Raw genomic sequence first — 20,193 nt, forward strand, 5'->3', positions numbered from 1 at the left:
CAACGTCATTCACTGAAAAAATCGCGATATTTCCGGCGAGTCTTTTACAACATGAAAGCCGCGGCAGCGAGCCCTGTATCTGATTTTCACACACACACACACACACACACACACACACACACACACACACACACACACACACACACACACACAAAATACAACGACACAAACTTAGAGAGCTTTTTTTTTTAACGTTATGGAGCAGTGGGTGCACCGGAAGTGCATCTGTAGTTAGGTCAGGCTGATATGTGTTTACAAGGAAATGCAAACTTTAATGTGATGGACCGTCCTCGCATTAAACTGGAAACATTTAAGGACAGTAAATGTTGTGTTTAAACACATGGTACAGGCGGGGGGAAGGATGTGATGTCACCTGCAAACCGGCCTAATTCTGGATAGGGTTTTTTCTAACCACACCCTTCTCTGAACTAAATACAAATGATATTATGATATTTTTAGGTTTTTGGTGCCCTGCATCCAAACCGGTTAAAGCTTCAGACAAACAGTCCTTATTCTGCATCATTAACTTTCACACATCTTCCCAGAAAATAATAGAGTATTTCTATCATTTATATATCGTGTTTCTGTTAATGTTACAACTTAATGTTCTTTCTTTTTTTTTTTTTTTTTTTGTACCACTGCTCAAAAACATGTATTGCATTATAATGGGCAACTCAAATAAACTGACTTATTTTTGAGAGAAGCATTTTAACTGAGGTGGACTGGTAAAATAAACAATAATCGGATATAAGTAAATACTCACAAGATATAAGTAAAAATGAGACAATGTGGTAACGGTTACGACATTCAGAGAATTTACATTTATGCATTATCATTCATGAAACACACTGTGAATGTTGGCCAGGGCGTGGCGCAGTGATCAGGGAATGATCCGTCTGCTTGGGTGTAGTATAGTTTTACACCACATGGTGGCGTTCAGTCATGCTTCAAGAAAAAGCCTAAAGGTATTTAAAAATACTTTACAATAGAACATCACTAAAACTGAGCAAGCTTATAATAAGAATAAATCAAGATTTTAAGGGACAAAATGAACCTTATGTTTAATCACACTGAGAATGAAATACATTTATTAGGCATCTATTTGATAAATGCATGATAAAAATAATATAACCTCGCTACAAATCCAAATGCTGTGTGAATGCCTGTTTTTCACGTGAGCAAACTGAACACAGCACTTCTCAGAATACTTCTCTCAGATACCCACTTATTTAATTTTGAATACTATTGGACTTAACTGAAAATGATCAACTTGAAAGTTAAGACGTTTAAGCGATTAAATGCATTGGATAGGAAATGTGTAATTGATCATGACTTTGCAATTTATCGGCTTTTCTGTTGCTAATTGTTCCTGTGTGGTTCCTGTTACACTCTTTGGCGTTTGAGGAGCTTTACATTGAATTTACACTCCCAACTGAGCATATGTAAGTTTCTCAGTAGATGGACAAACACCGCATATACTGCCCCATTTGAAACCTTAACAACCTATGCAATAATACCCATAGGGATTTAAACAATGACCTTACTGACCTTGTGCAGGCAGAAAGTAGGCCGATATGACCAGTGAGGAAATGAAGGAGCACAGCAGGGTGATGTCAAAGATGTAGAACAGGAGCTGCCTTTGGATGATCAGATTGAATGTGATCTCCTCATATCCAGGTCATCTGAGGAATCCCATGTATTGATCATTTTCCTGGCTGGACGATGGACGGTGGCCCCCTCACCATTCTTTGAGCGGTGAAAATGTAACAAGCTGGAGAGGAATTGTGTGTTTCGAATACTGGAGTATTGAATGTAGATGTAATGTACTTGTATGTAGGTTTCTCAGTAGATGGACAAACAGCCCTGAAGGATAGTAAACACACAAAGTATATTTACCCCTAATGCTGCTGTTATCTGATCTTTCTTTTGGAACATTTCTGAGATGTAGCCCAGTGTAGTGTCTTAAGTTCCATATGTTATGTGATTTCCTGGGTCTGGTACATTCAATTAGGGGCCCTAGGTCAAAAGGACACGGGAGATGAGTGCTTCTTTGTCTTACGAAATGAGGTCTATTTAGATATGGACCATATATCTTGTCTCAGTTTCATGACAAAAACCAACCTAATGCTGGACTTCTTTGTAATAAACCCCTTTATATACAGGCAAGACGGTGTCGGCGGAGTTTCCTTCATCATCTTCACATCATCGCTATTAATAAACAACACCAGTCTGATGTATTAAAGACTACATCTACAGCTACTGTGACATTCACTTCAGATTTAAATGGCTACTCCAATTTTTTGTATCATGGAGATTTTCACACAACACACACTTTGTAATAAACGGATTAAATAAGTCATGTTGCACAAAATAAAATATTTATTTAAAAAACATGGCACAATGATATCAAGACAATATCCCTCCGAGCCATCTGCCTCTAACAAGACTTTCTAATGAATAAGTCATAGTAAGAAGAATAAGGCTTTGATTCAGACTGGCTGGCTCAAGTTACATGCACAGGTTCTTCATATAAGACATAATACATGCAAGGAAACTTATCCTGATTCGAGTAGATATATATTAGAGTGTGGCGTATGGATGATTCTTGTAAGGCCATGAAAGATGGGTGATGAACTTTCTTTACTGCTATTTATGAGCACAGTTCTACACAGTGCCTGCGGCTCCATTAAATACAAAACAATGCTGCAGTGAAAAGTTCTCAGGAATAACTTTCTCAGCATGGTGGTGAATCAACGTCAGCATTTTCCTTGAACTACACCTATGACCCCGAGTGCGAACTTGCATGAACTCACACTGTTGAGTCTTTTATCATGCAAAACAGACGAATAACAATTGTACTTGATATGATTTCCATGATGATGATGATGACGATGATTGTGATGCTGATGATGATTTAAAACATCACTTTTTAACTAGACCTGATTCCTCCTTTTAATGTATGCATCCAAACTTATGAATGAAAACCCTCAGCTGCATGACAAGTGTTCACAAATAGAAGTCTGAGCTGTGAATACAGACAGATCTGGTGTTAAACATCTGTTCCTGAAGCCCTGCTGCATAGACTTAACTCAACCCTGAATTTGAGCCTAGGAGTCAATGAGCAAGGCTGCTCAGCCTTATAGACAGCATAAGGTACAGTGACACCCCCCCCCCCCCCCCAGAAAAGTTTCAACAGAGCGTTTTTTTTTTTCTTAACTCTGGGTATATTTTTTGTTCTCGCCAGGAAATGGAAATTCTGGCACCTGGTTGAAGTGTCCTGTGAGGAAGATCCCCACTGTGCCGATGATGAAGAGCAGTATGGCAGCCCAGAAACACACCTTGTCAATCATCTTCCCAATCAGTACCCAGCTTTCAATTTCCTTTATATGGAAAGAAAGTGAATAGAAGACAGCTGTTAGCCTAAATGACATATGAAATAAAAAAATATGTAATCAGTATATTAATCCAAAACATTATATTGGCTAGGCAGATACAGTTTAAAGTAACACTCACAGATCCAATGTTATTTTGCTGTCTTGTACTCTCAGCAATGAAGTTGCAGGCATCCACACATTGCTTGATCTCAGGTGCAGCCTGGGCCAAACTCTTGTACAGGTTGGCTGTGCTGCTGACATCTATATTATCCACTGGGGGGTAGGGAGACACCCACAGTTAGACAACAGCATAATGCAGCATTTCCTGAGCCCGACACTGCTATCTTTGCTGATGACGATTCAAAAAAAAGGTGGTAAACTACACACAATAAGCCTGTAATACAGGGCACACACACAAAATAACATCTGCATCATGATGTTTATACAAAAATAATTTAGGATCTAATACATCTTTCATATTTAGTACAAAAATTCAAACAAAGTCACAATAAATCCATTGACGCACACCATGTGGGCATTTACATTTTGTTGTGGCAAGGAAATAATTTATTTTTTCTTTAAAATATTCATGCAAGTATTTGAGATGGTATGTGTGACAAACATTGTCGTGCTGGTGCATAGTTTTAGAAATAGACATCCTACCAATCGATCGTGTGAGACCATGGCGCTCTCTTTGTTTGTCAAACATCATTTCACTGCGAGGTTGCTTCAGTACATATTCCTCAGCCCTCTGCATGAGGCCGAAGGAGCTGCGCCGCCGCTCCCGCACTCCGTTTACCTCTGTTGTCACCTCACTGTCATCCACCAGTGGGGACATGCCCAGGAAGCGAGGGACCATCTCTAGGAACAGCTGTGGGAGACACAAAAGGAAACAGTAGTTAGGTCATATAAAAAAAAAAAGAAAAACTCTTGATTAGTCAAATTTGACTCAGGATCAAAGGATGTACTTACATGTTTGATGGAATGGGACATGGTGTGAGTGCTGGGGCTGCGCAGGGAGAAGTTCAGCACCACAATTTGATTAGTAGCAATTAAAGTAGTGACACACATGACAAAGATCAGGTACCTGTGGAAGAAATTAGACAAGATCTGTGTTGGAGAGGAGACTCAAACTATATGGATTAAAAGGAGAAAAAAAAAAAAAGAAAAGCAGCAGAGATCTGCAGAGGTCAGCAGACAACACACACTGACTCACTTGCCGATGAGAGGGACAGAGAGAGATGTCTCAGGGACTTTCTGAGCAATAAGAAAGAGGAAAACAGTCTGAGCCAGCAAGACAGAGATTGCCACAGTCAACTTCTGTCCCCCAGCTGTGAAGGGGACAACAGAGACTTAGGAGACAGTAGACCACAACAAATAAAAACATCATACCAGCTATGGCACCAAATACTTTGAGTACATTCTCTGTGCTTAGGCACTATACACACACACACACACACACACACACACACACACACACACACACACACACACACACATATATATATATATATATATATATATATGTATGCAGAAAATAACATTGCATAGTCAAAGAGGCATTTTATATTCGGTTCAGTTAGCAACATCTGACTTCAGTTAGGGTTTTGACCAAGATGTTTTCTGACTGATTAATTATTGACTGATTAATTAATTTCACTTTTGAATTATCTCCTAGAGCCTCCTGAGGTGAACTCCATTTTAATGCTTCTATAACAAAGCTATATAACATATTCTTTTAAATTCTTATCCTTTTTTAAGGCCAGTATAAGAGTAGCTAATATATATTATTATTTTGTTATATGTGAGGTGATATGAGACTTGGTATTTTATACCATCTGTGTGATATTGTCCCATTTGCATCCATAACAATCTACTACATACTACATACAAATCTACGTAATAACAGCCATAGGGATTACTGACCTTGTGCAGGTAGGAAGTAGGCCAGTACGACCAGTGAGGAGATGAGGGAGCACGGCAGGATGATATTGATGATGTAGAACAGGGGCTTTCTTATGATGATCAGATTGAACAGTATCTCCTGATACTCCAGGTCATCTGGTGAATACCGTTTGTTGATCATCTTCCTGGCTGGACGATGGACGATGGCCCACTCGCCATTCTCTGAACGGTGAAAACATGATAAGCTGGAAAGGAAATGTGTGTTTTGAATTTTGGGTATTGAATGTGGATGTCCTGTACCTGTGAAAGCCTCTGGGTCGATGTCCACCCACTCAATAGTCTTGCCTGTTTCTCCAACAGCCAAGATAAGGTCAACTTCATTGGCACTGTATGTCTGGGATCTAGGGTTGTGGCAGCGAGGGTAGAACAGAACAGAAACAAACTGATAAATCATCATACATATGGTATTTTTATTTAATAATAATATGATTGTACCACACCTGAATGCTAGCGTGCAGTTTTGATAGTCAAATGGGAAGTAGGTGATCTCAATGGCACAAGTGCTGCGATAGATTGCAGGAGGCAGCCAGTACATCCAACCACTGCTGTCGATCAACACATTGGCATAGTAGGCAACATCAAACTTTCCATCAATGCTGCAGAGAATGAGGATGAAGAACAGACAGTGATGACACCAGACTTCATACCCAAACAACCAACACATTTTATAATGATACTGTAGGTGGGGGGAAAATGTAGGATTGTGCCTCTCTTTGTTGCTGCCTTACTTGTTCTCAAGGACAATGTCAGGAAGCCAAACAGTGTTGCATGGGACACGAATAACATTAATGCCATAATAGTTAGATGAGTTCCAAGCAAGGCGAAAATCAGTCCATTGCTGTAGATGACATTTGAGAGAAAGGTCACCAGCGCCGTTAAAAAACTAGACAGCTGAATAAGTGAGAAGTAATGTATGCAAAATGAACTGTACAACCGAAAGTCTTTCCATGATTTCTCCAAACAAAACAAAATCAAAAGTATGAAGAGAGGGAAAACTCACAATCTCAATCCACACGCTGGTTGTAAGAGTCTCCTCCTTTTCATTCTGTGGTATAAGTGAAGAAGTACTTAAGTGAAGAATTTTTTAAGATGGGGGTATTTATCATGTCCTGCCAAAATACCTCAGTGACCTAACAGGCATGAGCCATATGCACAGGTCTAAAACCCTGAATGATAATTAATACTTTGTCAATTGGGAATCATGGTGAACCTGTGGTTGTGCTCCTTTTTCAGTATCGAGTGTATTTGCTGTATGGAGCTGTTGTACTGCTAATATTTTCAATATGCTGCCGGGCTCTGTTACAAAGAGTAGGGGGAGCATGCTCTCACCAGAGAGATAAGGTTAGTGAGGGTCAGCTTGATCTGAACCTCCACCTTGTCTTCAGGATGAACCACAGGGCGAATGTTCTTGTTGTAGTTTTTGAACAAGTGCCTGATCAGCTCTGACTCTTCATTACACTGCACTGCAAGGAGAAAAAGAGGAGAAACTGAGTGAGTTCATCTGCAAACGTCTTCTGCTTGATTAATATTTCATGAGGGGATGGAGATAAACATCTGAAATTTTGCAAACTATATGCAAACATGTGGCAAATATAATGTTAAATGAATGTAAATGTGATCTCCGAGAGGGGATGTTAAGGACAAGAACCAGAGGTCAATGTAGTTAGCCAGTGTTAGCAAACTTTAGCTGGATTTTGCTGTGTTGCTAACCTTATGCAGCCAGTTTGCTGACTCTATGACTCGTCTATGTTTAGCATTCACCATTATCCTGTAGCTGTCTTTTAAATAAAACATATCCTCGCTCAGGGGGTCTGCCACTACAGTCTTGGTCTGGTATAATCATTATCTTATAGTGGCTGCTGTTGGCTAATATCGGCAAACTTAAAACAGATAACTGCTGTGCAGTTGACATTATTCAGACAAAGTCTCATCTAAAGAACCATATTTTTGCATACTGAAAGACACTATTACTTACAACTTATTTTGTAACAAATTAACCTTTACACTTTAGGTTAAGAATTTAGAGAAGTGAAGAAGGATTTTTGAACAGCGTAAGACATATTGATTAAGTTTGGGTTAGTACTCTGCATATATAGTCTACCTCTCAGTACTCAAATCATTTTAACACTGAGCCCATTCTTTTGACATAACAGAAAAATACTATTGGCAACTAGAAAAATGTGATGCAGATGCAAATTAAGCTTACTATTTGTGTGTATAGAACCACGAATACTGTGTGTTTAAACATCAAACACCACGTGTCTCTCCTCAGGTAAAATATAACAACTCATAACAGACACGAACAGAGTTTTAAAATGACTTGTAATCATGTGACATCAACTGAAAATAACCACCCAAAACATTCAACCTTTACCTCATTTTACAAACGTTTCCAATAAATACCCAGCATCAGAAACAATTACCATTTAGTGTCAATGTCATATACATGTACATACATAATTGATTGTTGTGGTATTTGAAATGCATTTGATAAGTATGTTCTGTAGTGTGGGTGCACGTGTGTTGAGAAAGACTTCAACCACAGGTCGGAGAGATAATCCAGTGTAGTCCAGAGACCAGTGACCATGCTTAAAACTACACTTGATGGCAGTGGTATTATTATACTACTGTCCTTGGCTGGACTATATTTCAGAATGAACTAAAAGAGAGACTAGGAGAAAGAAAGGCAGAGGTTATTTCCGACCCCTTGCCTCTTCTCTCCCAGCTGTCACTATCCATAGATCAGATTTCACAGCAGCTGGGAAACTCTAAACTAGGACTTTAAGTCACACTGAGTTCATCTACAATAATCATCAATGTCAGAACTAGGAAAAAAAATTGTGATAGTAATACATGCTACAAAGCAGTAAAGATGTCATCCCCCACGGTCAATCTATTCCCTGGTCTGTCTGGTCTAATCAGACATTACATTTTTCACATAGTTTTGATCTGTAATTTAAATTCTCCCATCAAACAATTTGTGTAGTGGGCAGTGTAATGACAGTGGTGAGATGTTTCACCTCCCAAGGCAATTGTTTATTACTAGATATTGTTAAATATTACGCTTGACACATGGATGAGTGAACAACAATTAGTGAATCTGAAAATGTGAGAATGCAACGTAATGTGTGTAATTCCCTTGTATTTGTTCAGTTTTCAGCAACTTTGTAGCATCCTTTTGGGCCAACAGGTTGTTATTAGATAACAGGCTCCTTGAATGCAAGAACACATTTTCACGTTGATATTTATAAAAATCAAATATTGTAAGGGTAAACAGAAAGTAACGTCACTGTTCAGTGAGAGACACAGATTGATTTGCCACGCCATGTGAGTAGCACAGCATCGGATGTGCTTCTAAATGCAGTTCAGTCAGCCAACTCACGTGCATCAGTTATATATGGGGATACAAAGTACAGTCAATGTTTGGCATCTGTGCTTTGACCTGGTCACTTCCTGCAGCTGATATTTAAGCCTGCTCAGAGAGAGAGAGAGATGGGAGAGTGATGATGGGAAACTAGAGGCAGAAGCTGCAGGGGATATCTCAAAACTTTGCCAGATGAATTTTGCATCACCAGATAGCACCAGCAGTTTTTTTGTAACTTGGCGAAACTGACATTTTAAAGCAGCAAGAGGTTAAGTAGTCTAATATGTCAGAACAACATGGCCAAACAAGTAAACATTACAACATCACTGTTTGACAGAGGTTGGCCCCAGATGACAGTGACCCACTATCCAGTGCACATCATGGGAGCATTTTAAACATGAAAAGTGATTTAAGGGATTTCAATGTGATCTATCAAGAGGAAGAAAGTGTCTGGTCAATTTTCCCAGCAAGCGTCTCTTTTTAAGCCCGGCATCTCAGCCTCGTCATCAGTCAGCTGCATTCCAGTGCATCATGTTCAGATCACCATAACTTGATGAAGATTGAAGGAGGAGGAAGTTTAGGAATTCGACTTAATAGGAATGTATATAGACTAAATGGCTGACAACAGCTTCAGCTCTAGTTAATCTCAAACTTGTATCTGACAGCGATAATGTCATTTACCTGTGAGAGTGTCTGCATTGTTCTGTAAGAGGTTCTGACAGTTCTCCGTCTTATTTCCAGGATCTTAATGTACTGTATGTTTTCCCAAGGAGGATGAGCACTGTTTGGAAATGGACACCAATCCAACAGCACTGTTCTCAAACTCCAAGTGATATTTGAGACACATGGCACATTTCAGGACGAATCTTATCCATACCAGTACCTTGTCACTGAGAAATTCTTTCGCAATCCCAGTGACCTCTGCCAAGGAGAAGGAGTCAAGAAGCATTTGCCCTCAACTGTTGAGAATAAAATGTCACATCTGTCTCTCCTGGGTGGTCAAATGGATTTACAGAATCATTTAAACTCCCGCAATTCATATTATTATAAAACTTCCATCATATCCAGAACTTCACTTCTGCCTCCACTGCAGCTGTAGCTTTTCTGGCCTGTTCTACTTGTTGCAGAGCAGTATCTGTGCCAACCACGTGTGACACATCTGTGCACGACACTATGGACTTTATTTAGAGACTTGTGTTACTTTTTAAAAGTTGGAGTGTTACACGCTCCAGTAATGGTTCTTGTGTGACAAAGCACAGATGACTCTCTGCATTACCTGATGCTAACTGATGTTTTTGTGCCCATCTTATAAACTGCATGAACTGTACTCAAAATACTACTGCATCATGCGACGGGTTATGGGGCAGATGATCAGTATAAATGATGATAAATGACACAAATACAATGGAAATCCATTGAGCCGATTAAACCCAATGCTGTAGCAGACATGCTTCAAAATAGCAACACACCCCAAATTTAAAAATTACAATTTCCAATAAAAGAATACACACACACGCAAACACACACACACACACACACACACACACACACACACACACACACACACACACACACACACACATCAGCAGAGACAAAACCCAACTGCTGCATATATGGTCTCCCTTGATGCCACATTTAAAAAAAAAGCATAAGTCTGTAAATGAAGTGCATGTTCTAGTGTACAGATGAGCACAAAAAGCCAACTCATACAACATATTACGTTTACATAATTTACAGCAGCTTGCACATACACTATATATTGTAGATATACTGTATGTTTACTTGCAGATAGGCTACTAACAGAAGGAAAATATTTTTTTTTTTGCTGCCAAAATTGATTAAAATCGATATCATCTACACAAATAACATTGATAATTTATAACATCATGTTTTTACAAATTTTAACACATTTTCAGGAGGTCTACAGTACCAAGCGTTTTCTCCAGCAAGTCAGTTAATGTAGTAAGAGTGTTAGAGCTTCTTGTCTCTTCTGCCTGCACACGACAGGCAGAAGATTATTTTAATAGATGAGAAGGCAGCTGGCCAGTCGATGAAGATGTGCCAAAGGTTTGCAACTGCGCCACTTACCCTGAACCATCAAACCCCCGAGAATAGTTACAACTCCAAAAAATATCCAAAAACTGCGTGCTGCCATCATGTTCCAAGATCCCTCCACTGCCCGACACTGCACTATTTTTAAATATAAAGTTTGAGAGAGAGAGAGAGAGAAAGAGGGAGAGAGCGAGAGTAAAGACAGAGAGGAAGAGCTCTAAATCCCCCCACCAAACCCCCTGACTGTCGCCCACCCCGGCTGTCACTGTCCGTGGCTCAGGTTACACAGCAGCTGGGAACCACTAAACCAGGACTTCAAGTCACACTCTGGTCACCCACAATAATCATCATCATGATCATTAGTTGACAACTATCTGTGGTGAAGCTGCTTATATTCCATTAAGATATTTCTGTGTTAAAAACCTGGGCAATAGTGAAACCTTATACTGTTTCACTCCCATACGTCACATCTCCAATATCCCTGTAATATCCAGACTTTGCATGATTTTCCTGCATTTGTGTGTGTAACTTATATGTAAATAGGATTTATGTATGTGTGTATGCATGTGTGTGTGGGTGTGTGGGTGTGTGGAGCAGGATATATACACCCATGGGTGCAGCGAGGTGAACAGGTGACGGGCTATGCAGACCTGCTCTCCCACTGCTATGTGTCCAGGGTATTAATACATACTGCAGGACTCCAGGAGTGAGCGAGCGTCTGCAGACTTCAGCGCGGAGGGGTTAAAGGGCTGGAGACAGACAATACACATAAAACCTCTAAAACCGTGGAGGCAGACACTCAGATCTGCATCATGATAAATCATCTGACTAATCCTCTTCCAGCAGATCACGCTGCGAAGGCAACACTACAAGCGTCAGGGCTTTTTACTCACTTCACATCCAGAGACTAAATTTGCTATTATAATTAGTACTATGAGTAATATAAGTGGTGTCACACTGCAGTGTCAAGGGCAACAGACTGATTTTTGGAATGTGCCATATGAGTTGCACAGTATGTGATGTACTTCTAAATATACAGTTAGGGAAACAGAGATGAGCTTCTTTAAGGTAACTAGAGCCTCCAGAAGGCAGATTATGTGTCTCACACTAAATTGGTGCTCAGGGACTGAAGAAGGGCTGGATCTGAACAGCTTCTAACCTAGGCTCACAGAGCATAGCTGCAGTATACTGCTGCAGCGAAACAATACGCATGCTTTTATTTAGTTTATAGCATAGGCAAATTAAAAGTTCAGAGAGGCAAGATTATTTTTTGGACATTTTAAGATAAGGGAACCTTCCAGCAACGTTCAGTTTAGGTTGTTTACATTTCCCCCACTACAACCAGTCCGAGTGCGATCCAGTGTTTGCTTTTCTTTCGTGTACAACTGAAACCAAGAATTCTTTTTCAACTCTACCCAATTATATACAGCAACTCTGAGAAATAATTGCTGTGGAGCCCGGTCAGTGCTAAATGTCAGACAGGCGTGTGCAACTGCTTTTTTTTTTTTTTTTTTTTTTAAATAACTTGTGTTATAAATATAGCCACATCCAGTGAAGCAGGGGGTTCAAACAATTCTAGATTTAATGCAGTTGGACCAAAACCTGTATTTAAATATGCAGTGCCAACAGTTTTTCAATCAGCCGCGTCTGTTGTGACTGTCAAATCCATGTCAGTCTTTAAATGTACATTAAGCCTCTCTTCATGGATTTACATGAAGTTTTGAATGCTTGTTGCAAACGGAAAGTTGCAACTTCAGCCCAAGTTTGTACCTCAGGCAACGAACCAGAAGGGCTCACACCCACAAGAATCAACAACAGCACTGTTTTTTCACTAAACATTTGCTTTTGAATGTCAGCATTATTGTCATTCATCTGGCCTGAGATGTTTGTTGTATGTACATGTGAGCTTTACACCTTTGTTCATAGCTTATTGAGCTCTTAGGAGAATTTAAACAAATGACCAAACTGGATGATACTGTGGTTGAATGTTTTGACTCTCCAGATGTTTCACTTTAGTGCACTGGGTAGTGGAAAATCCAGTGTGGTGGTATCTGTCAGTGACAAAATACCTCTTTCCTGCTCTACTGAACCTCCTCACATAAACATACTCACACAGTGTGAGTTCATACCATGTGTTTTAGTCTAGTTTTCAGAATCAGCAGCTCACTGCTTTTTTTTTGCCACAGTCAAACATTGAAATTAAAAAACTGTAACTATTTCGAAATGTTTGTTATTGCATCAGAACATTTCATTAGGGAGCACCAGCTGTGTGGAGTGAAACAGTTCAGGTTTTCTGAAAGGGTCACATGTTTTCACAGGGATTCAGTCTCTCCTTGTCAGTTGCTGCCTGTTTCAGACAGGATCATCCATTGGTTGCACAGAATAAAAGCCCCATGACCGGCCCCTCCCATCCAAGTAATGAATGCCCCTGCTTTCACTTTTTTCCCGCTCCTCTGCCGAAAAAATACCATTGTTAAGTCTCTCTTCGTGAGCACACATGTGGTTTGGCTTGAGTGTGGAGTTCAATGTCTGTTCACCTCCCCCCACAGCAACAGCAGCAGCAAACCCACTGATAGGAACCAATCACTGGGTCTCCCATGATTATCACCTCTGATAGTGATAATCATGGGCACACCCTTCATAAAACACGTCAGTGCTTCTGTTTTACAAACATATTTCAGACTTTAGACTTCAGAAAATGAATAAAATCAACAAATAACTAGCATTTAAAAATATAAACTTACATACTATAAAATATGAATGTGAACTGTGACAGATATGGTGACAGGAGAGGGAAAATAAAATATATTTTTTCCTAAATACAATCATTCTGTTTGTTCCCAGTATGCTTTGCAGCGCTCCAGATGTCTCTGTCATATCATGAATGGACTGTCTTTTTTCCTATGCCATGTCAGCTCAGATAAGCTTGGTTAGACTTTGTTATTCATTGACAAACATGGATCTGGTATCACATCCCTTCTGTTAAGCCACTAAAAGGAGATTTTGTTGTCCCACAGACGAATCAATACAGAGGTTTACTCCAGGTTGTCATGGCATTAACAAAGTAGGAAAGATAAATATAAAGAGAGGGAGAAAATAAATTCTGTTTACAGTGAGAGAGTGTCCCGAGACGCCTATGTTTCATGTTATACTTTTACAAGCATGTTTTCAGGAATGTGTATCTGTGCTGTTGTAATGTGTGGGGGTTGTGGTGGTGCTCTAAAGATGTGTGTGATTGAGTACAGAGGGAGCAGCAGAGAGATAGACAGAGCGAGAGGAGGGACGACAAAGGGTGGTGGTGGGAGGAGAGGAGAGGAGAGAAGAGGGAGCAAGCATTTACTCAAGCTGACCAGGAATATAGCGCATACATACAAGATGAATCTGGAAGAAAGGGGTTACTGGCGGACAAGCTACATTGGCTTTGCTTTATCAGCCAGGGGCTGGACTTGATTGATCTCTGGACCTTTGGATTGAGCAACACAACAAGAGACCGGCAGCTCAAGAATCAGTTAGAAACAAAGGCAGGGTAGAAGGAAGACGTGAACCAAAGAAAGTCAAAGGAAAACAAAAAAAGAAAGAGCAACAGCAGGCTGAGTAGTAATAGCGTGACAAGGGAAAACAGCAGCTGTAAAGCAGAGTTAAACATTAATACAGGCTCTTTCAGGTACAATGGTGGACCGATTTTTTCATTTGAGGTTTTGGGGAGTTGTATGAAAGATTTGAGAGAACAGGGGGTGGGGGGAGGAGGGGGGGTCAGAGGCAAGGGTCTGGTAGAGAGTAATTGTGGTGACAGCCAGTGCAAGGGGACAAGGACTCATGTGAGAAACAGAGGAATTAAAAGATAAGAGACACAGAGAAGGAACAGAGAGGGACAGGCAGACCCCAAAACTGGACTTCAGTATGGGTGTAAAGAGCAAGGCTGCTGCAGCTATCTTAATCCTGCTGCTGTTCCTCGGCTCCCTGTGGCTCCGTGAGTATTTCTGTGTATGTGTTTATGTCTGTGTGTGTGTTTGTGTGTATCTATGTTGTTGTATGTGTGGTTTCTATGTTGAACTTTTAATTTAAACAATCCCTCCCTTGTTTGGGACGCACAGGCTCAAGATCAGGAATGTATCACATGGTGTGGTGGCTGCAGAGTTAAGCATGGTGGTCACACCATTTTTTTTTTTTTTTTGCTGACTCTTTATGCTCCAAAGTATTTCAACAACAACAACTTTTTATACATGAGCTTCTTCTGTTGTCGGATTCTTGGGGTAAAATGACAGCTAAAGGTCTATAAACCATAACTTCACCTTACTCTTTCTTAATGTAGGGAACCTGGTGTATTAAAAACTCCTTCAGTATAGAAATAATTGTTGTTTTTTTGTTTTTTGTTTTTTTTTTTCTAAAAGTCAACAAGAATATCATAAACATATCTACAGTAAATGTGAAAATAATTTCAAAGAAACAATTTCAAAGTAATCATTGTAGAAATGTTGAAAGTGGGACCATGTGATCTCTGGATTAAATTCAAAGTGCAGCAAGATTTAAGAGACTTAACGACAAAGTGCAGACTTTGCAGAATTGTTTTCAAATAGAAGCATGGACTGCCATTCCTGCATGCTCATAGTAACTCCTTTAGCAAACTTAAATTTAGATATGACTCAGGGTTCAAAGTGGCAAGACTTCACATCTCTGTTGACACTTCTGGCAACATCTTCTGTAGGTCACTGTCAAGTTAGAAATACAGTAAGTTTGTGGTAATTAGACGGGCTGTGAGTGAGGCTAGCTAGACAAGCTGTTCGACAGAAAGTTGAGTAGTTCAGGGGGTCTTTTAGGGTCAGTTTGGAGGCTTAGTGACTGGGGGACTGGGTGCTACAGTCACCTACCAAAATGATAAATTATACCACTGTCAGCTTTTGTGGCTTTAGGTTGTACAGTAGTCAGATATACCAGATATACCTAATGTGTGGTCTGGTGACCTGCAGGAGGTCCCAAACAAAACTGAGGAATAGTCTGACTTCAGTAAGCTGACTGGACTCCGGCATACCACAGACTCATGTGAATATATGCTGTATAGCAGAGTAAACGGCTTTCATTCATTTCATTATTCATTTCATAAGTTACTTTCACAACAGCAGCTTGTGTTGCTATACAGTATAATAATGGTGTGTGTATGGCTCCTGTGGCCCTGCGGAGGCTTGTGGTCAGAGAACTTGATGGGGCTGTGTGCTCGTGGTGTGTGTGGCAGAAGTCAGTGTTTGAGAGTGAAGTGAAGATGACAGGGTTTGCTTTGTTACAGGCTGGAATGAGGTCAAAATGAATTAAAACCATCTTAGCCATTTGCTGCCTTAAGAATGGTTATCTTTGTACACAGTATGATATGATCTAAATGGAATCAATCAAGAATGTAAGAACTTACACTCAGGCTTTTCATAACCAGTTAACAGGTTAACAGGACAACAGCTGTCACATGACAGTGATGTTTGTAAATGAGCTACTGTAAAGGAAAGGATACTCTCATCTAATTCAAAGCAACTAAATTCTATAATTTTATATCATGAATTTACCAAATGATAATGTGAAAGCGCTCATTTCTAGTGATGAATCTAGAGAGAATTATCACTGGAATTTCCAGCTCACTTCAACTTTATGGAGCTATGCAGCCCAGTAAGTTTCAGCTCATTGTGTAGCCGTTCAATCTATAATTTCATTGTTTTGGTTCGGCAGCAGCTGGCAGACACAGTTAGCGACTAGCTGGTGAGCGTAGTGGAACATTTAGCAGCTTAAGAGCCAGATATGTTGGTAGAGACCAAATACAGAGTTTCAAGAGAGTGAAAATTGGACTCACATTCACCAGGTGCCCACAAACAGGCCTTCAAATGAATAATAATGTTGCTCTGCAAGTGCTGGATGTGTAAGCTATAAACTTGCTAACAAGTTCATCGAAATACCTTAGTGATGGTTATATGTCAACACTGTGTTCACAACTTATTTCTGCTGCCTCCAAGTGGTCAAAAAAAAAAGAAAAGCCCATCAACATATAATTCTTCAGAATTACTATGGAGATGAAAACCTATGTCCTGTAGCAGCAGTATTATCAAGAAAAAGTCTGCTTCAGTGGGAAAGTCTCTGTAACCTAAAACTAATTGTAAGGCTTGTTTCTTTTTAAAATGTCTCACTGCAGAGGGAGGTTTGGATTACCACTGGGATTCTTGTTTAAAAGGTTATAATCAGGTGAATAAGGTAAGGAGAACAAGCAAACGATAAATCACTTCATCACTTCTTACATTTCATAGTACATTCATTTTGTGAAGATAATGAGCAATCTGAATGTAGTGAATGACTTCTGCTTTCTCTCTTTCTTTGTCCCTTCGATCGCCCGCACACTCACATATCTCCCATCCCCCCACTGTCAGCTTAACCAGCTGTCCAACAGCAGTGGGGCTAATGGAGCTGAGGTCTCACAGGTCCTGGAGGGGTGTCCCGGTCAGACCTTCCAGGTGCCGCTGCTGCTCTCCCACCTGCTGGCTGCACCAGCCTACACCTCTGACGTGCTGCTGCAGCCCTATCTGTCCAGCTGGGATGAGCTTGTAAAGTAAGATCATCAGATAAAGCAGGGGTACACTGAGAGAGATGGATTCATTCATAGCCACCAGAGAGAATGAAGTCATTTATGGCTTATGACATAATCTGGACTCTATAAAGAGATTCACCTTGTTTTGTGTTACTCCTCTAGGTTTATGGATGCTCTGGGCCCGATGGTGGGACTGATATCTAAAGAGATAGAGAGTAAAACCACCATAATCCGCCAACTGGCCCTTGCGGCAGAAGACGGTCCTGAAGCAGAGCTCAGCCCAGATGTACACCCGATACACTCTGCGAGCACAGAGGCCGGGACAAAGAACAGTTTAGAGGCCTCACAGCACACTAGTGCTTACCACTCTGTGCGCTCCATGATTGCGGTGGAACTGAACCAAGGCGTGGTGGACTTCCACCACCAGACGGACTCTGGATGCCGGACTCTTCTGCGTCTGCACCGCGCTCTACTTTGGCTACAGCTCTTCCTGGAGAAGCTGGCTGAGACACCAGTGGCCGGCCGGCTGAGGAGTCCCTCAGACCTGTGTCGTGAGGCCTACCAGAGCACCCTCGCAAACCACCACACCTGGATCGTCCGCAGGGCTGCCGAGCTGGCCTTCATTGCCATGCCAGAACGGGGTTTCTTCTTCAGGCTGGTGTGTGTGCAGAACCAGGAGGAGTTGAGCGTGGTGCTGAACAGAGTGGTTCAGGCCATCGGAGAGGTTTATGACAGGACGCAGAAAGCCCTGGAGGAAAATGGCATGCTGGAGTTGCCGTAGAAAATGGGACTACCAGACATTTAGCCTCCACTGGTGTTTAACCATCACCTGTCCTCATGGTGTCACATCTAGCTACAAATGAGGTCTAAACTCGAGGAGACATGCATATACTTGATTTTTTTTTTAGCTGAAATTCACATGTGCCATATTTTTTTTCTCAACCAAAGTGCTCTGTCAACAATCAAGTAAAACTGAAAGTCAGTCTGTTTTCAGTTTGACATTCATAATCAAATTTGATCAGATATTGTCTCGACTTCTCACTTCACCTGTCTCCTCACCTCAGATGCATTTTTTAGGCAGCTGACAATGCATTTAGGCTGTCTGAATACTGACTGTGAATTATTTAAACAGGTGGACACAATGACATGAACATAATCACCTCCGCTGTAACGTGTCACCGGGGAGCTGATTTTGTAATGGACTATAAAGTTCATGTTTTTGTGCCTACCCCTGTATGTGATTGGTAATTTTTTTTCTCTACTTTTAAAATGCTATTGAAAATGACCTCTGTTTTAATTGTATTTAAAGGAGCTATTTGTAAGTTTTGCTGCATAGACAACTTTAGCATCAACAGCTATTTGCTTAGCAGTGCAGAAGAAAAGTTGCGAGTTCAGCATCAAACTTCATTCCTTTACTCGCCAAGAGTTGTCTCCAGCAGTGGAAAGCAACCCTCCTGTTTTCCTTCTATTTTTATTTCCTATTTTCTTACTTCTTACTGAAGTTAGCATGCTAACCAGCTAGCCCAAGGCCAGACGGACCCGGTTTGCCCTGCCCTAGTGCTTGTCAAAGGGCGTATTATAACCTCTTGTCTTGTAAATGTTGGCTGAAGCTCTTGGCAAGACTGGTAAGTAAACAGCTGGTAATGGTAACATTGGCTATGTAGCAGTCACAAAACTTAAAAAAATCTCCTTTAATGCTTGGTGATTTAGAATGCTACCTCAAGACTGGCTAGGTGTAGGTGCCTCGTAGCCATAAAATCTGGGAACAATCTATCCTGAATAAAGTGGTTTTACACAAAAATGTATATATATATATATGCAGAACAAATGACTATATGTGTCTCCACAGTAACTGTGGTGTTCAGTATGAATTCCTCGGTTTTACATTGTAAGTTTTTGTATCATGTTCTGAATAATTAAATGTTTATAAAATGAACAAGGCAGAATTCAGTCGCCTGTTTTATAATATAGTCTGGTCCAGTAATGTGATAACCTTGACATTTAAATGCCACTGAACTGTTGTGTAATGTTATCCACCATCCAGCAGAGGTTACAGCACTCTGCTACACACTAATCTTCACTTTCCTTACATCATGGTGAATATAATCTGCTCAGTGTGACACTCCTACCTGGACACATTTTCTGGACATGGCACAGTGGCAGTGTGAACAGGTTTTTTAAAAGGCTTTCCCCCTCATAATATCTCTTTGTTAGAATATATTATATGTTAAAGCTTTAATATTCGACAAAGAACTCCTGATCTGAAGAATATTAAGGAGTTGCAGATTATTCAGGATTATAATTTATTGTGTGCATGTGTAACACAGAGAATTGTATGCGCAAATATTAGTCACTGGCACTTCTCTTGATCAGACTATTTTAAACCCACAAATACCTCTAATGCTACGTAATCCTTGCTCTCTCCCTTTTCCTGGACTGCGCTCTCCCTTTCTGAGGAGGAGACGGTGAAGAAAGGAGAGATAAGGATAGAGCCCGAGGGCACAGAGTGAACAAGAGACTGGAGCTGGTTGAAGGTCAGTGAGCGGAAGCACGCTTCAGCTGTAATCTTGTCAAGCATTTGGCAGCAGACTGTGTTGAAGCAGCTCCCAAAGGAAAAAACATACGACCTAAATAAGGATTCACATGTTCTTGATCTTGGATCGATCAGTATTTATGTTTATAAACAACTATCTGTTGCATGGGAATCATGCCAAGATTTTAATCTGTGACTTTTTGCCCCGTGGTGTGTGTGGGAGGATGACGTGCTGCTGGTGGTATTTCCACCACGTAGTCACTTCCTCTTGATACTCTTGTGAAAATAAACTGCAGAGAGATTCTCACCACTTCATGATGTCACATATAAGGACATGACACTGTCATGT

At 40.6% G+C, this 20,193-nt stretch overlaps 2 protein-coding genes across 2 annotated transcripts; one reads left to right on the forward strand and one right to left on the reverse strand.

The window, feature by feature from the left end:
• Positions 1–2,356: 2,356 nt before the first annotated feature.
• chrne (cholinergic receptor, nicotinic, epsilon) lies at positions 2,357–10,874 on the reverse strand. The gene is made up of 12 exons (XM_071460645.1): positions 10,792–10,874; positions 6,669–6,802; positions 6,340–6,384; positions 6,068–6,177; positions 5,780–5,935; positions 5,580–5,680; positions 5,301–5,501; positions 4,591–4,705; positions 4,347–4,461; positions 4,038–4,245; positions 3,514–3,647; positions 2,357–3,380 (listed from the first exon to the last, which is right to left on the reverse strand). The coding sequence occupies exons 1-12, from the start codon at positions 10,859–10,861 to the stop codon at positions 3,213–3,215; spliced, it is 1,557 nt and encodes a 518-aa protein (XP_071316746.1). The 5' UTR covers positions 10,862–10,874; the 3' UTR covers positions 2,357–3,212.
• Positions 10,875–14,022: 3,148 nt separating this feature from the next.
• Positions 14,023–19,247, forward strand: gltpd2b (glycolipid transfer protein domain containing 2b). The gene is made up of 4 exons (XM_071461449.1): positions 14,023–14,725; positions 16,922–16,980; positions 17,154–17,332; positions 17,474–19,247. The coding sequence occupies exons 1-4, from the start codon at positions 14,656–14,658 to the stop codon at positions 18,090–18,092; spliced, it is 927 nt and encodes a 308-aa protein (XP_071317550.1). The 5' UTR covers positions 14,023–14,655; the 3' UTR covers positions 18,093–19,247.
• The last annotated feature ends 946 nt before the right edge of the window (positions 19,248–20,193 follow it).

The sequence above is a fragment of the Trachinotus anak genome, unplaced genomic scaffold, assembly GCF_046630095.1.
Source record: "Trachinotus anak isolate AG129_WGS33_773 ecotype Australia unplaced genomic scaffold, CSIRO_AGI_Tana_v1 ptg000024l, whole genome shotgun sequence".
Taxonomy (NCBI): domain Eukaryota; kingdom Metazoa; phylum Chordata; class Actinopteri; order Carangiformes; family Carangidae; genus Trachinotus; species Trachinotus anak.

What these genes read in the sequence shown, in the direction of transcription:
- chrne (XM_071460645.1), bottom strand. Translation starts at nt 10,861, where the DNA reads ATGATGGCAGCACGCAGTTTTTGGATATTTTTTGGAGTTGTAACTATT. An exon ending in CCAGCGTGTGGATTGAGATT is followed by an intron (nt 6,178 to 6,339) that starts GTGAGTTTTCCC and finishes TGTCATCTACAG; the next exon opens with CAATGGACTGATTTTCGCCT. An exon ending in GACATTGTCCTTGAGAACAA is followed by an intron (nt 5,936 to 6,067) that starts GTAAGGCAGCAA and finishes CATTCTCTGCAG; the next exon opens with CATTGATGGAAAGTTTGATG.
- gltpd2b (XM_071461449.1), top strand. Translation starts at nt 14,656, where the DNA reads ATGGGTGTAAAGAGCAAGGCTGCTGCAGCTATCTTAATCCTGCTGCTG. An exon ending in CCTCGGCTCCCTGTGGCTCC is followed by an intron (nt 14,726 to 16,921) that starts GTGAGTATTTCT and finishes GTCTCACTGCAG; the next exon opens with AGGGAGGTTTGGATTACCAC. An exon ending in GTTATAATCAGGTGAATAAG is followed by an intron (nt 16,981 to 17,153) that starts GTAAGGAGAACA and finishes CCCCACTGTCAG; the next exon opens with CTTAACCAGCTGTCCAACAG.